Here is a 16,456-nt window from a genome sequence, read left to right on the forward strand (position 1 = left end):
CTCTCCCAAGTGTAGGGTCCCCCAGTTCACCTCTGTAGTTCTATTATTTTTATTCTGACTGAATAGTATTAAGAAATAAAACAGATGACACCTGCCCACCAGTAGTGAGTGGGAGAACTGTCCACCAATGATGACAGGAGACTGAGCCCAGAGATTAGGAACATGAGAATTAAAGCCTCAGGAACCCGTAGCGGCTGCCTCTGATGTCTCTCACCACTTTGAAGGGATCATGAGAACTTGTGTTTTCCGGGGATTATTTATCACACCGTGGGGGGCAGACTCAGAGGAGCAGGTCAAGCAAATATGAACCTGTGGATTTTGCAAGCCATGTGGCAGTTTAGGATGAAGAAGGGAAGAGAACTAAGCAAGTGTAAGTAAGCCATCTGGCATTTCTGATCGGGTATTACAGTGTCGTGCCAGAACCATCACCAAAGACCCTCACTGGCTCACTCCCGCTTCTCTCACCCTTTAGACAGCAAAACTATAGGGGAGGAGATCTTTTCACATATGTGGGTCCCATTTCCTGTTGGTGGGTCCTGTAGCACCAACAGCACCAGGACTAGAACTACAGGTTCCTAGGTCTGTGGGAAACACAGGATCTGGGAGGTCAAGTTTAGGATTCCCTAGAGGCTTGAGATGATGGGCCCAGTCTAGGGATGTCTTTCACTTACTGTCACCAACTCTGAGTGGGAAGAAAGGGAGAGATTTGCAGAGTGTCCTCTGACCAAAAATTTCCAGGGTCTCCACGCTCTTGCGCACCTGTGCCTTTGTATGCGCTGTTGTCACTGTCTGCCTTGCCCTTTCTCCCTTCCCCTTTTCTACCAAGGCCTGACTTCCAGATTGTACCTCATGTAAAACCTTCTCCAACTCTCTCAGGCTGAGGTAGCCTCACACCTGCATTGTATTATTTGGCACAGGTTTCTGTAACTAGACTATGAGGCCAGAAGCTGAGTCTTGTTCATCTCTTTATTCTCTCAAACAAGGGGCACAGAACCTAGAATGTCTCAGATGCTCAGTACACATGGGTCAAAAGTATGAAGCTCCTCCCTTTCCCTCCCCACACGGGTGGCATGCTCACATGGGCTCTGTCCTGTGCGGGGTAGAAGCCTGCGTCATGTGTGCACTCACACGTGCTCGCTTCTGTGCCGGCTATTTGCCTGCATCATACGTGCATTCACGCGGGCTCTGTTCTTTGCGGGGCACGTGCCTGCGTCATGCATGTGCTCACGCGGGCTCTGTTCTGTGCCGGCTATGTGCCTGGGTCATGCGTGAGTTCACTCATGCTCTGTTCTGTGCCGGCTATGTGCCTGCATCATGCGTCCGTTCACACATGCTCTGTTCTGTGCGGGGCACGTGCCTGCGTCACGCATGAGTTCACGCGTGCTCTGTTCTGTGCCCCGTATGTGCCTGCGTCATTCATGTGCTCACGCGTGCTCTGTTCTGAGCGGGGCAGGCGCCTGCGTCATGCATGCGCTGACGCATGCACTGTTCTGCGCAGGGCACGCGCCTGCGTCATGCGTGCGCTGACGCTTGCTGTGTTCTGCGCAGGGCACGCGCCTGCGTCATGCGTGCGCTCACACGTGCTCTGTTCTGTGCGGGGAACGCGCTTGAGTTATCGCTGTGGCCCGTCTCTCTGAAGTTGGAATGCAACTTTCTGGGCAGAAATAACTTCATTCTAAAGTAAACAAAACAAAGGAAAATGTGGTTTCCATTTGCTCCATCTACGACAGGGAAGCCCTGGCACCTGGGGGAGGGGGTTGGTCTGACTAGGACCGCCTGAGCGGACCAGGAACCCTCAAGGAAGAGAGGCTGGTTGTAGCAAAAGCGCTTTAAGCCACTGACCCAGCACAAAGACTCTACTGTGGGAAAACTCAATATAAGGGTGTGTGCCTTGCTCTACGGGAACGCGATACACAAAATACAAAGTCATACAATAGATAAACCTGGGATGGTTATTGACTTTACAAGAGAACTTGCCAGCAGGTTCCTCTAAAGATGCGGCTCCCACAGTCCACTTAAACTGTGATTTTATTTTCAGAAGTTTGATATTACACACTGGTTTTCAGGAGAAACATAAATAGGTCCCCGAGGAGCCTGGCGTCGCAGTGTGTCTGGCCAGCAGCTCCTTGACCAGGCCTTGAGGTGAGCAGGCCTTGAGCTGCTGTGAGTGCTAGAGGAGCTCCCTCCATGTCTGCTCACTGAGTCCAGCTGTTTGCAGTGTTAGGTGCCATAGGAAGAAGCAGACCCAATCTGGACCTTCTTACCTCTCCTTGAATGCACTGACAGAATGCTCAGCACCCTTTCCTGTAAGGGGGCATAGAATTTGTAGCAGCTACTCATTCATTCATTCATTCATTCACTCAAGAGTGTTTACGATGTACTTTCTATGTGCATGACACCGTGCTAGACACAGCAAAGTAGAGAAGACTGTAAGATGCGTTCCTGTCCTCTCTGAACTCGGTCCAGTTGAGAGATGAGTCCTTGGATGTCATTGGTTCTAGAAAGGACATATTTTTACCCTTTAACATCTCTGAAATCAAGGTGCATTTTACTGCAGGGGGTATGACATAGTTGGCCATATTTGGATGGATTTTTCTTAGTGGTGTGGAAAATGGTGGTGTATCTTAACAATCATCAAAGTCTTAGATGATATAGGGTATATGAAAGTGCTAAGTAATGGTTTAATGCCATAGGACTCCAAATGGGATTTGATATTTGAGGGATAAATTTGGGCCTCTATGTGAATACACCACGTGGATTTCCCTTTGCAGAGAATGTATATCATAAGTTTAAAATAATGTCCCTTTTCCATAGTTATCCAGGGAAGCTGGGCTAGAGTGGCTTTGTCCTTCCTCCGTTCTGGGAGTGAGGAGTGTGTAACCACCTAGCCCTGATTCCCTTCCATGAAGGTCGTGGGAAAACCAGAGGAGCAAAGTAGCAGGAACAGTTGTGGGTAGCAGCCCTTGAGGAATGAGGACCTAGGTTTTGATTCTGTGACTCCTAGACAGCAAGTCCTTACTGAGCTGTAGCCCCTATGGCCCAGCACTGTGCCTGGCCTATAACGAACAGGAATTATAAACAGCAACTCTGTGTGTGTGTGACTGTACAATAGACACATTTAAATGTATGTGCAGATATATATATATCAATGAATGAATATCTGTTACTTAGGCCAAAAATGCATTACAGAAAAAATTTGATGTGACTACTAATCTTGACTTTTTGGCCCCAGTTCAGAACTTCTTAGAGTCTGTCTAATGTTACAGGGGATTTCTTCCCTTTCTTTTTTTGGCCTCACCATTCCTCACCCAAAAAAGCAGCGGATCCTGTTGTTGGTGCTGAACAATTGCCATGTTCCATTTATTTCAATGGCTAGGTTCCCATAAGCATGCCAAGAGATCTGGTCTCCAGCGTCTGGGGGCATAAAGTGAATGTACAACTGTTAGGCAGGTGACCGTGAGGGTGACTGGTGGGGGGCGGGCTTAAACACGTCCTTAGGAGCATATGCAGATACCCAGAATGGTGTAGACCAAATGCCTGGACATAATGAAATCATCCAAATCCTCTAATTCAGCTATCATTGATGTAGCACATAAGACTGTGAATTGCTTATTAATACTCACCCATACAGAATGCAAAGACCCTTGGCTGTCTAGTTAATACCTTTTCTTGACTTTCACTTTGATTGTGAGTGCCATTATGATAGTTCGCTCGAGTCTGCAGGAATAGATGAGGTTATGGAGCCAGCATGGAGCTGTCCCTGTGGCCTTTTGTTTCCATGTCACACTGTTGTCGACTTTAAACTCCTGTACAACAAAGCTGTGCACAGCTAGCAGTAAGTGTGAGCATTGCCCTGGGAGGAACCGGAAACCATTAAGGGGCTGGCCTCCTACAAGAATCTGACCTGTGGCACAAACACAGGAGCGTCAGGTGGCAGTAACCAAGTTTTCCAGGCCACTTCTCTCTGGGCTTTTTGCCTTTGCCACTGGGTCCAAGTCGGCACTGGGGCAGCCTTGGGTGACCCACCAGTGATCCTGTCATATTGAGGCTGCCATGTGGAGAAGCAGACGGCTGTTATCTCCTGCTGGTGTGGTGCAGTGGCTGCATGCCACCATTTCCAGCTCATATCTGGGGGTGTCAGTGCTAATTCACCCTCTGCAGGCCAGCAGCCCTGATTCCTGGGGCAGCGGGGGATTTCCAGAGCTAACTCCCGTGGAAGGAACAGGCCTGTCCCCATCACCAGGGCGTGTCTCCGACAGGTCCCTGCCGAGGGCTGCTTTTCCTCTTATCAGCCATTAAGTGCAAAAGTGAAAATGCAAAATGGCTTTTACTGCTCAGGTCTTGTCTGAGGCCATAAATTTGCTGACTTTGATAGTATTCCTAGGCTTCGAATGATTTGGTGTTTTTCAATTTGGGACGTAATTCCAAAGAGCAAACTCCTATTCATCCTTCAGAACTCTGCTCAGTTCTTTTGTCCTCTGTGAAGCTTCCTCCAACTACCCTCTATACTCTCATAGTCCTGAGTTTTTTGGCATGGTTACAATGCACCAGAATTATTTGTATATATTGCTATCTCTGCTAGATGTGACATCCTTAAGGCCAGAGGCCATGTCTCTTTATTTCCTTGTTTGTCACCCCATGTCTTGCTGGCCCATGGTCTATCAAGTGCTATATACTTAGTAATGTTAAATAAATAACTGAAAGTTTTACTCCTGCCAAATAGTTGTTTCTCGGTTTATTCACTCACATCTAAAAGTACTTTCTTCTCCTTTGGAAATGGTTATTGCAATGCTATTTATAAAGCCCATAGACATCAGTTAGGATGATTTTAGCTATAAGGGACATTTGGCTTAACAAAAATGGCTTAAATAATAGGAGATTTATCATCACACCAAACAAGAGATCTGGCTGTCAGGTGAGGCCAGGGTTGGGTGATTCAGCAGCTTAGTGATCTCTTCAGAGACTCGGGGGCTTTTCCCCTTTCTGCTTTGCCATCGTCAGGGTGTCAATGACGCCTCCTTCCTGGGCTCAAGAGGAGTGATGTCCAGCAAAGAGGAAAGGTATTTCCTCTTCCAGTCTCCTTTTATTATCAAGGACCCCTTTCTCAGAACCTTTCCCTACCCCCACAAGATTGGTGAATCACCTGTTAGGGCCTCTCACTGATAAGGGAAGAAGGCTCAAGCTGGCTGAAGCCAGGCCTGATGCAAACCCTGGCGTTAGAGTGGAGACAGGATTTCCTTTGTCAAATGGGAGAGAGAACACCTGAACAAAATTGGGGCTCTGGTAGCAAGGAGTCAAGGAAACGGGGGAATGGCTGTTGGATGGGCATCCAGTAGTGTCTGTCACATCAAGTATTTAAATAAATTATGGCACATCAGTAATATAATGAACGTCTATAAAACCATTATAGCAACTAAGGGAGAACTGCATAAAGCAACATTAATTGACTTCCAAGGTATAGTAAATGTAAAGCTCTATGTACGGCCTAATCTTTTTTTAATACATGCAAGTTAGGAACTCCCCCATATCTGTGAATAATGAGCACAATGCGCTTAAAAGTAGCTGTGTGTATGAGCGTGTGTGCACAGGCACATGCATTTACTAAAGGGGAATGTTTCCTAGGAACCTTCATTTTTGACATTCTGTATTTCTTATAATGTTCTTGTATAAGTATGCCTTCCTCTTGTTAAGAAAAACCCCCAGACATTAAAGAGAACACTGTAAATAGCTAAGTATCATTCTGAATGAAGTCAATTAAAAGACGTGGGCTCCTTTCCAAGAACAAATTAATTTGGAATATAGGAAGGACCTCTATGAAGGTTTTGCTCATGAGCCCAGAATTTAAACTCCCTCCATGAATGAGCAACTTTTTTTTTTTTTTTTAGCGAGCAAATCTCCTTAATGGAAGATCCAAATTTTTACCGCGCTGAATCATTCTCTGTTTGCTGGAGAAGGGCGCCATCCTTGCTATGGAATGCTGACTTCGCGTCATTTAAAAGGAAGAAGGAAGGACTTCGCATCATTTAAAAAAAAAAATTCTAGAGCAAACTCCCGGCTATCTGTTGTGATGCCCCTCTGAAGGCTCTTTGGTTACTACAAAAATAGGTGGTTAGATTCAGTGGCGGTTCAGGATGCAGTGTTTATCTTTGATCAGCTTATCCAGTGTCTGTTGGAAAATGTGACATGATATTATAAATGGAATAGGTGTATACTTCTACTCAAAAATACACAGACTGTTATTGTACAAGGAAGCTGGGAAGTGAGGCCATGTTTACAGCCCCACAGGCATTTGAAATGAATGCAGCAGTCTCTATTCTTTGCTGGGCTTATGACAACAGTGTTTCCATGCCAAAAATTATTTTTCTAAGCACTCTCATAGTAAAAGTAGTGCTCTAGGTTGTGCCATTTTAAGAAAGAACCTGAATTTTTAGAGATCATCTCGTCCTGCCCTTCAGCCCCCCAGCCACCCGCCATACACACACGGCTCTTCTCCTTCAGTCTGTGCTGGGGAACGGCAGAGCACTCGCTCTGAGGAGGCTGTAACTCCGCTCCCACCACGTAGCAACCGTCAGTCCACTGCTGCCAGATCTATGAAGTTTTCAAAGGAAGCCAGAGATTTGGATTTCTCAGAAAACTTCTCAGCTTTCAAATCTTGGCAACAGATCTCAGTTTTTATAAACCCTGTGCCAGTTGAACAAAACATGTGTATTAGCCCAATCCTGCCCAAGCCCCCAGCCTGGGAACTCTGCCCTGGGGCGTTGTAGAACACATTTGCTTTCTCTTCTCCATAAAGATCTGGAGATGTTGGAAGATAGTTCTGATACCCCTTTCAATTTATTCTTAGTTGGTGCTCACTCATTGACAAAACTCTTCAAGCTTAAACAGTCAGTCGCAATACAGTGGTGTCAGTGCTATGGTGAGGATCTGCGTAAAGGGCCAGAGGAAGGAGTACTATTTGTCTGTCTTGGGGTGTGTGCAAGTGATGGGTTCAGTCCTGCTGTGTCCGTGCAGATTTAGGCAAAGCCTTTCTCTACAGCTCTTATAAGGATCTCTCTCCGCTCCCCCTATCCCATAGCCATCTCGACTAAAGTAGATCCTGCCAGCTCTGTAAGGAGCTTGGGGGTCAGTGTGCCCAGAGCGTTTTTGAGATGCCCGCGAATCTGGTCGATGCAAAATAAATGCTGGCCCCCTTCCCCACACATGCACAAGCACAATGACAGCCTGGGGGCATCTTGGGTATAACTAGCAAAGCTTTTGCTTTTTCTGACTCTGCTCAAATTTCTTCCATTTTAGAGAGTGGACATGAGTTTCTTGCCCCCAAAAGGTTCTACTACATAGGTATTATGATGGCTACTTTTATGTGTCATCTTTACTAGGCTATGATATGACCATTTATTTGTTTGGTCAAACATGAGTCTAGATGTGCCGTAATGGTATCTTATTTTTAATTTTTTTTAAAGATTTTATTTATTTGTCAGAGAGATAGAGAGAGAGGGAGAGAGCAAGCAGAAACGGGGATCGGCAGGCAGAGGGAGAAGCAGACTTCCTGCTGAGCAAGGAGCCCAATGCGGGACTTGATCCCAGGACCCTGGGATCATGTCCTGAGCCGAAGGCAGATGCTTAACCGACTGAGCCACCCAGGTGTCCCGCCATGATGGTTTTTTAAAGACGTGATTGACTTTGAGTAAAGCAGATTATCCTCCATTATGTGGGTGGGCCTCATCTAATGAGTTGAAGGCCTTAAGAGAAAAGACTGAGGTTTCCCAAAGAAAAAGGAATCTGGCCTCAAGACTGGACAGTAGGAACCCTGCCTTGTTTCCAGCCTTCCTGGCCTGACCTATAGATTTAACTTTTACCTGGGGTGCCTGGGTGGCTCAGTTGGTTAAGCGACTGCCTTCGGCTCAGGTCATGATCCTGGAGTCCCTGGATCGAGTCCCGTATCGGGCTCCCTGCTCAACAGGGAGTCTTCTTCTCCCTTGACCCTCCCCCCTCTCATGTGCTCTCAGTCTCTCTCTCAAATAAAAAAAAAAAAAAAAAAAAGATTTAACTTTTACCTGAATTTCCAACCTGCTGGCTTCCCCTAAGGATTCTGGGCTTGCCAACCCCCATAATCCCATGAGCCAATTCCATAAAATAAATATCTCTTTTTCTCTTTGTGTGTGTGTGTGTGTGTGTGTGTGTGTGTGTGTACACATACATATATCCTATTTCCTATTGGTTCTCTTTCTCTAGAGAACTGTAACGTGGGTACCCTCTTCATGATACTTCTGAACCCAAAGCAAAAAATACAAGCAGCTTCAAATACTAACGGTCTATAAGACTCCAAACCCAGGTAGTGCAGATGTCTTTGACTTCTCTTAATGGCTGAGATGAGGAAGATATCATGAATTATTTCAGAAATTTCCACCTCAAGCATTAAGGCCTTTGAATAGTTTCCAGCCTGTATATCTTTGAAAACACTACTGAAGTGACAACTTCTCCAAGAAGCCCTCTTTCATCCCAGCTTCAAAGAGTTTGTAGCTTTCTCCTCAACCATCCTCTGTACTCTATTATACTTATTACAACATATTTTGGGCTATGTGGTATAGACTACTAGTTCTCTCCTCTGTAGTAACAGGCTCTCTGATTTTTAGCCAGTGACGTGGCAGCCCAGCATATGAACTACATTTCCCAGCCTTCCTTGCAGCTAGATGAGGTGATTTAAGGAATGGAGGCCGCACATGGTGAACAAGATAGCAGGAGCTTCAGTCCCTGAAACCTTGTGGCATCACATCAGCCCTGTACTGCCTACCTGGATTTTCACATGAGAGGGAAATAAACCTCTGTGTTCCTCAAGCCATTTTTATTTAGTTTTCTGTTACTTGCAGCTGAACCTATCCTTAACTCATTTTTGCTTATGTGCATGTCTCCTATACCACAAAGTGAAGGAACCCTGCTTCTTTGTCAACTACTGTTGACAACTACATAGCACTGTGCCCGGAATATAGTGGTGCCAAACAAGTGTCTACTGACTGGATGTATGAATGCAAGGACAGAGGAATGACTAACAGCTAGGGGAAAGCCCAAGGTGAAGTAGGAAGAACACATTGTGCCAGGGAAGGGATGCCTTCTAATTCAGCCTCAGTTTAAGACAACATTAATCTAAATTAATGAGCACCTACTTTATGCCAGGCACACTATCAAGTGGTGCTTTGACAGTGGAGAAAAACACAAAAATCTCTCCTCTCATAGAGTCTATTCTAGAAGTGGGAGGCATAATAAATACACAAGAAAATATCAGGGAGTGATGAAAACAAAATTACTTGATAGAATGAACTACTTTAGACTGCGTGGCAAGGGAAGGTCTAAGAAGGTAACATTTATGCCGAGACCTGCATGACAAGAAGAAGCATAAAGGACACTGAGGCAAGAGGGGCATTTGAGGCAGAGGAACAGCTAGTGCAAAGGCCCTGAGGAAGAACTTAACATGGCTTACTTCAGAGAGAAACAGGCAAGCGAGATTATGGTGAGGGTGATTGGGAAGAGAAGTAGGCAGGGCCCAGGACTTGTATGCTAAGTAAGGAGTTGAATGTTGTTCCAAGAGTAAAGGGCAGCCATGGAGCCTTTAAGCCAAGGATTCACATGCTCTGCTTCACATTTTTAAAGAATCACCCTGGTTCCCATAAGGAAAATGGATTTTTGCAGGAAACCAGTGATGTTTGGGTTATGTATTGCTGTGTAACAAACAACACCCAAAACTTAGGGCCTGAAAATAACCACATTAGTTTGCTCAGTATTTTATGGGTCAGGAAATCTGGGAAGGACTCAAGTGGTGTTCCATTTCTGATTCACAAGACAAACTTCAGCTTGGACAATCTGCTTCCAAGATGGTTCCCTCCTGCACATGTAGTTCCCATGAAGGTACTTCCCGGCCTTTCTCTTTCTCCACATGGCATTGTACTCTCTGGGGCCTGTCACTGTGGCATGGGCTTCTCACAGCCTGCTGGGCTTGGGTAGTTATACTTCTTATATGGAAGCTCATTTCTAAGAGAAATGAAGTAGGAGCTTCTAGCCATTGCCACAATTGGAACTGGCACCAAAGTGCATTGCCTCCTGGGTATTTGTTGGTTAAAGCAGTCAAAAAGCCCACCCAGATCCAAGAGGGTGGAAAAATAAACCCCATCTACGCAACAGGGTCACATTGCAGAAGGGCAAAGGTATTATGTGGGGTGGAAGATATTCTTTCAGCCACCTTTGGAAAAGACAGTATGTCACAAGTGAGGCCATTTCAGTAATTCAAAGGAAAAGACGATGATGGCTTCGATTTGGATGTTTGCACTGGACATGTGAAAGGGGCAGATTCAGAATATGTGAGCAGAAGATATGAGAATTGTAAAGCACTAACAAATGCATCGGAGTGCTTGTTTAATTGAATTGCACTTTATAAGATGACACGGATGAGTGTTGCCCACCACCAATAAAGTAAGTCACAAATAAGTCTCTTCTATCAATAGGACACATACATCATTGTCATGCTTCACAGTGTGCTTTGTTTTAAAGAATGAGTTATTTAGGGCAGGGATTTAATGAGGCCCAGATATTGGGGCTATACAGGGAGATGAAAGCATGGACCTATAGACTGAGATCCAGGGATTGCCACATCCTGTAACCAAGAGTACTTTAGAGAGGAAAGAGGGCCTAACAACATTACATTTTCAGAGGCTTCGTAGGGGTGAGCGCATTTGCCCACAGAAAGACCTGAGTGGTGTTCACCTCATGTATTCAGTTGCTCGAGAGACAACGTTTTTCAGGTATGGAAGTCAATGCACCAAAGAGAGCATATGAAAAAGAATATTTATGGTGACAAATATAGCTGGAAGCTATTGTGCCATTTTAGAACAGGAGAGAACCATCCAGAAACTTCCCCAGAGTCACCCACTTAATTAATGCCAGAGCTGGTGCTGAAAGACATGTCTCCCAATTCCAGTCTGGGATTCTTTCCCTTGCATCACCTGCCACCTGCCCAGGACATGGCTTAGTTCTCTACTGTGGTTCCTACTGGACCCTTGCTGTTGCTCATCTGACTTACAAAGAGTATCCAGAGGGCAGGAGAAGACTGTGAACAAAGCAAATCTAGTCTCTGCTGGAAAGATAACTCTAAAATATACTTTGCTAATTTTGACTCAGTTGCTTCTCTTTGTGAAGTGGACAACACATATGTTTAAGTGAAAATCATCACAGTGAGACCACTTACGGTGCTGCTAAATGTCCCATAGAATACTTCTTAAAATTCACTAAATTCCTAAGATTCTCAGGTCACCCAAAACAAAAACAAAACACAGCTCAAGACCACCAGGGTCTTTTGGATTGGAAAGCCAGAACAACACAAATCTTTGCTGTGCGTGGAGGGGTATATCTATATTTTGAGTGCTTATATTAAATAACCTCTGTTTCATATATGCAGGTGCATGGTGTTTGATTTTGTTTTCTCAGTACTTGAAGTAGGCAGAACTCCATGCCAGGCCTAGATAAAAGTTTTATGTTCTATTTTGTATAATTTTATTCTCAACTACTTTGAATTTATTCACTTTTTATAGTCAAATAAAATGGACATAATTTGCATCTATTCATCTTTATTAATTGAGCACTCTTATTTAAATGGAATCAGCATTTATGCATCACTCTTACTATATTTACTACAGTACGATTAATGACCCAAAGATCCAGTATTTTCCCATGTCTGGTTTTATTTCGCATTTGAGCCTCTTTGTATACATATTACCTCCCTACGCACTTAAAGGATCTATAACATACTACTCTTTGATCTCTATGTAAGAAGCGATTTGCTGGGCTTCAGTGTCAGAGGAAAAGACCTCAGGATTGCTGCCTGGGAATGTGAAAATCTTTCCTGTAAATTTAGATGTCTGTTCAACAAGACTGCACCACAAAAACCTCACACTTTTATTGTTTCACGTGTTAATATTGCACTGACAAGTTTAACTGCATCCAAGACTGCACCAGGTGGTGTTTCAGTTCCCAAATACCTTAAAATTTGAATGCCTCAGGCAAGAAAAACTGACAACTCAGTAGGCACAAGTTGTCATATTTCAGGCAAGACATTGCCAAAATCAGAAGAGCCTTTGCCCATAGATTTTTACCATCACATTTCTATTAACCTTTATGCATTTCAGTAAGGTTTTAACATAGATGCTTAGGCAGTGCATTTCTGTAGGTCTTCATTAAAGCATCGGGTATTAAACTGTTTTGAAAAATCACCACGAGCTGTCCCCCTCCTCCTCTTTCAAAGCACTTTCTCGATGCCTAAAAATTCAAGTACTCTCTTAACCAAGTGCAGACTGAAATATTTCACTATGGATTTGAACAAGAGCCAAGAGGGTCGATGAAAGGAAAACTCCTCTATAAAAGGTTTATTGTCAGTGCTTTCTAAAGAGGTGGATTCTTCTAAAACAGGCTACCAACATTTTCACAAACATTGACGCAGCCTTCTCAACCTCTCCTAGACCTAAGATTGAGGTCCTTTTCTTTTAGGAATGCTCTGCATCTAGCCTTTGACCTTCTGGATAGCCAACTCTATCTAACTGCTCCCTCCTCCATCAGTATAACATATATTATAAAAAGGAAAGGGGGGATGGGGTAGCTTGGTCCTCACGCTATTGGAAAAGTACTTGAAATTCCTTGCATTCCTTTGCATTTAACAGCATGTTTACCTAATCACTGGCTTATTAGGATTAACACAAGTCATTGCTTCAAGATCATTCAGTGAAAACAGACTGACTCCTATAGACTCCCCAAGATTTTTTCTCTGATCCCAACTAAGGGTGGATTTTTAAGTAGTTCACCTACGTTTTAGGAGCAATATTGGGAAAATACAAAGTTATAAACAAGTGACCTTTTATAACACATTATCCAACCTACTTAATCTTGCCCATGGATTTAGATATGGGCAGCCTGGGTTATGGACTGTATTCATTAAAGTTTCTCTCCTCTACCAAGGTGACAAGCCTAATAACCTAGTGATTAAAATGATAAATGACTCTACTATACCCACCATGCAGTGATAGGGTGATGGAGACCCTTTGGCTTTGAATTCTTATGAAAAAAAGCATTATTTATTTAAATCACAAATTTAGCTTCAGATTCCTTGTGCTTCCTACAATGCCTCATATTCAATACATGTTTTAAAAAGATTACTTTTAAATGCAAAGATTTTTCTCAACTGAAGATAAAAGCAATCATTGTCTTATTTTTGTAGGGTTAGTTCCCTGCTCTTATCCTAAGCTCCTAGAACAGTTCCTGGCACAAAGCAGGCACTCAAGTAGTTCTGTTTGAATGACTGAAAGAATGCATAAGTTAGCCTGTTCCCAATGACTCTGGGTAGTCCCTAAAAATACTGAACGCCACACACGCAGATATTAGGTAAATATTTCTTTATTAAATGATTAATTCCATAAATAAATTCTTTTCACTGAATATAAAATTAAAATCATTTACAAATTATTCCAGTATTACATTTCCCTTCCCTCCCCAAAAGCTACATTTTTGATAAATAAAAACATTCAGTCTTAGAACACCTGATTTCTGTTTGCAGTTTAGAGTGCAGATAGCTGCCTCTCACGGACACTCACAGAGTGTCACCTCCAGGAAGGGATGGAACCCCCTCCCATTTACTTCTGTCAAAAGATGAAGGCTTTAACTGATCAACTAATTTTTTTTTAACAACTGTAGAACCGAAAGGAAAAAAAGCCTAGAGAAAAATATGCTTACCAAATAATTTACAAACAGAAAACAGAACGTCATCAACAGCACAAGCTCCAAAATGAAGCAGTAATGTGTGCTCCAATATTATGAAGCGAAGTATTCTCCAATTGTGGCTGCATTAAGTGTCCATCTGCACCAGCACCCTTGGCAGTTTCAAAATACCTTAATACTACTCACGAATGAGCAGTGCATCCCTTCTACAATGAGTCCCTCACCCCCACCGCCCCCACCCATAGCTCCGTGATTCTGGCACTCTTCTCCCCAGTTCCGGTCACCCTGGTAGCAATTCCGGAAACCCGGGTAGCAATTAGTCCCTAAATTTGTGAATGTCATTGAACAGCCTGTAGAAGGGAAAGGCCGCCTCATTGGCATGCGGGCAGTTGTAGTTGCACTTGCAGGACTGGATCATCATGACGTTCTTGGAAAACGCCTCCCCGTCTTCGCAGCGGAAGCGCATCTTCACGGTGCGGCTCTGCTGGGGCGTGCAGCACCGGCCGTCCACGCACGAGCCGCAGTACTTGGGCCGGTACTTCTTCACGCTTGAACATCCAGCGTAAGTAAACTTGACAGGTTCGGGGGATTTCTTGGTCTTGCTGCATTTCTTGCCCTTCTGTAAGAGAGGAGCGAGAAGGAAAGTTATGAACGGGGGTTTCTCGTTCCTGGAAGAGAGGCCCGCATCTCGGCCCAGCTGCCTGCCGGGGACGGGGCTATTGAGCACCCCCACGAACTTACTTTCAGGCCGCTGTACATCGGCAGGCCACAAGGCCGCACTTCACAAATCCGAGTCTCCTTCACCAGGCGACATTCAAGGTTGTCATTGGTGACTCGTGTGGAGATCCCAGTGCCGCAGGTCTTTGAGCACTGGGACCACGAAGTTGTTTGAACGATACATTTCTGGCCATGTAAAGAAGGGTTGTATAGGATTCGAGGTTCCGTTCCAAAAACTAGAGACAGACAAGAGGACAAATTTCTCAGAGGCACACTGACCCCAGCACGTTCAAGTACTCATTTCTACAAAGCTCCAAACTAGGAATGTGTTTCAGTACAACATCTTTCGGGCTCAGTCTCAGCTTACCTGGGAGCCGCTTCAGGGAGCCACCTTTTCCAACAGCGATTAATTCATTGTTTCTGGTTAACTCCACCTCAGAGGCATCGAAGGCCAGCCCCTTGCCCAGGAGGCCATCCCTGTCGTCCATGGGCTCCTTGGCACCATCCTCGTCACAGACCCACTCCTCACAGCACTGCCCGGTAACTTTGACCAGCCGGGGGCTGGGACAGCCCAAGTTGGGGAGAGAGAGTTCTTGGGGACACAGAGGGATGCAGCCTACTGCGCCGTCGATACATGTGCACTGATGTTTACAGTTGGGCTGGAAACTTTCCCCATTCTGGTAGATTCTGGAGTTATATTCACAGGGTCTGCCCTCTGACTGAGCTGCAAAGAGCACCAAAAGAGAAACGGAAAATAGAATAAAGCTAAGATTCCCAACCATGGCCTGAAACGCATACCTATTTTCTGCTGTTAAATTCAATTTATGGTAAAGTTCCCTACAAATTCCTCGGGGACTCCAGACCAGAACAATAAGTTAGTCAGGAATCACTTTTCCGTATGCGCTTTTCGTTGGGCCCAGACACACTGAATTGCATTCCAGACTGCTGAAATCATGTGCCTTTCTGCCAAGCTACCAACAACAAAGCATCACCATACATGGTCTCAAAATTACTAAACTTCTTGACTACGAGGACTATTATTTTTTTAAGGGGGCCAAACCACAAGCATCTTACCTCTGCAGATCCCCTTCAGAGCGGTGGAACTGGCGCCGAAATTGCATTCCAGCCCCTTGGTGTGGTCGCAGGGCTGCATTTTGCTGCAGTCCTCGTTGAGCTGCTTGGCGCAGACCTTACAGCAGCCGCAGTCGTCCCGGACCAGCCCGACTCCTGGGGCGCACTTGGGCGCCTCCTGGGGGCAGTGGCAGGCGGCGGGGCAGGTGGAGAGCGCCTAGAGGGGGAGAAAAGGCACGCGTGAGACTCGGCGCGGTTCGCAGAGGAGCCCAGGGAAGGGAGGGGGTGGAGGAGTTCCTCCGACCCTGTCCGCACGGGGTCTCTGATCCTGTCCAGCCCGGCCGGTCCGGGCGGCTGCGTCTGCCAGCAAGGCCCCCGACGCGTCTCCGGGGGTGGGGGGGGGCGCTAAAGAAAGCCCCCGAACTTTTGAGTTTAGTTTTCTCTGCCGGGGGCAATCTGGGGAAAGGAGAAGGGCCTGGGAGAGCGGATGGGGAAGCGGAGGCAAAAGAACTCACCAGCCTGGCCAAGTGGAGGAGGGTGACGGCGAAGGCGAGCGTCCTGGCCGTGCGGGAGCTCATTGTGGCGCGCAGGAGTCCGGACGAGCGCGGAAGCAAAGACGCCGACACACTGGTGCGCAGCGGACGAGGTCGGGTCCCGGGCTCCGGGCGGCGGGACGGGCTCCGGTCCGGACGGCGGGGCGGCGGGGCGGTGGGCCCGGTGGCAGGAGGGCGAGGGCCGCGGCGGCGAGCGGGCTGCAGGCGTCCTTCTGTTGAGATTTTTCCGAGGAGGCGCGAAGGGCGCGGGTGCTGCTCGGGGGCGCTCTCGCTCGCGGTCTGCCCCAGCGCCCAGAGCCCGCCTTTTATACGGGCCGGCCGCGGCGCCGCGTGTTGCAGTGACGTCGGCTCTGTCTGCGAGTTCC

At 45.9% G+C, this 16,456-nt stretch overlaps 1 protein-coding gene across 1 annotated transcript; it reads right to left on the reverse strand.

Annotated features, from left to right (window-relative positions):
* Window positions 1-14,000: 14,000 nt before the first annotated feature.
* CCN1 (cellular communication network factor 1) lies at window positions 14,001-16,115 on the reverse strand. The gene is made up of 5 exons (XM_028102537.2): window positions 16,053-16,115; window positions 15,541-15,754; window positions 14,834-15,190; window positions 14,491-14,702; window positions 14,001-14,368 (listed from the first exon to the last, which is right to left on the reverse strand). The coding sequence occupies exons 1-5, from the start codon at window positions 16,113-16,115 to the stop codon at window positions 14,066-14,068; spliced, it is 1,149 nt and encodes a 382-aa protein (XP_027958338.1). The 3' UTR covers window positions 14,001-14,065.
* Between the last annotated feature and the right edge of the window lie 341 nt (window positions 16,116-16,456).

Source organism: Eumetopias jubatus, unplaced genomic scaffold (genome assembly GCF_037043125.1).
Source record: "Eumetopias jubatus isolate StellerSeaLion01/CBP00866 unplaced genomic scaffold, mEumJub1_p1.0 scaffold_4, whole genome shotgun sequence".
Taxonomy (NCBI): Eukaryota; Metazoa; Chordata; class Mammalia; order Carnivora; family Otariidae; genus Eumetopias; species Eumetopias jubatus.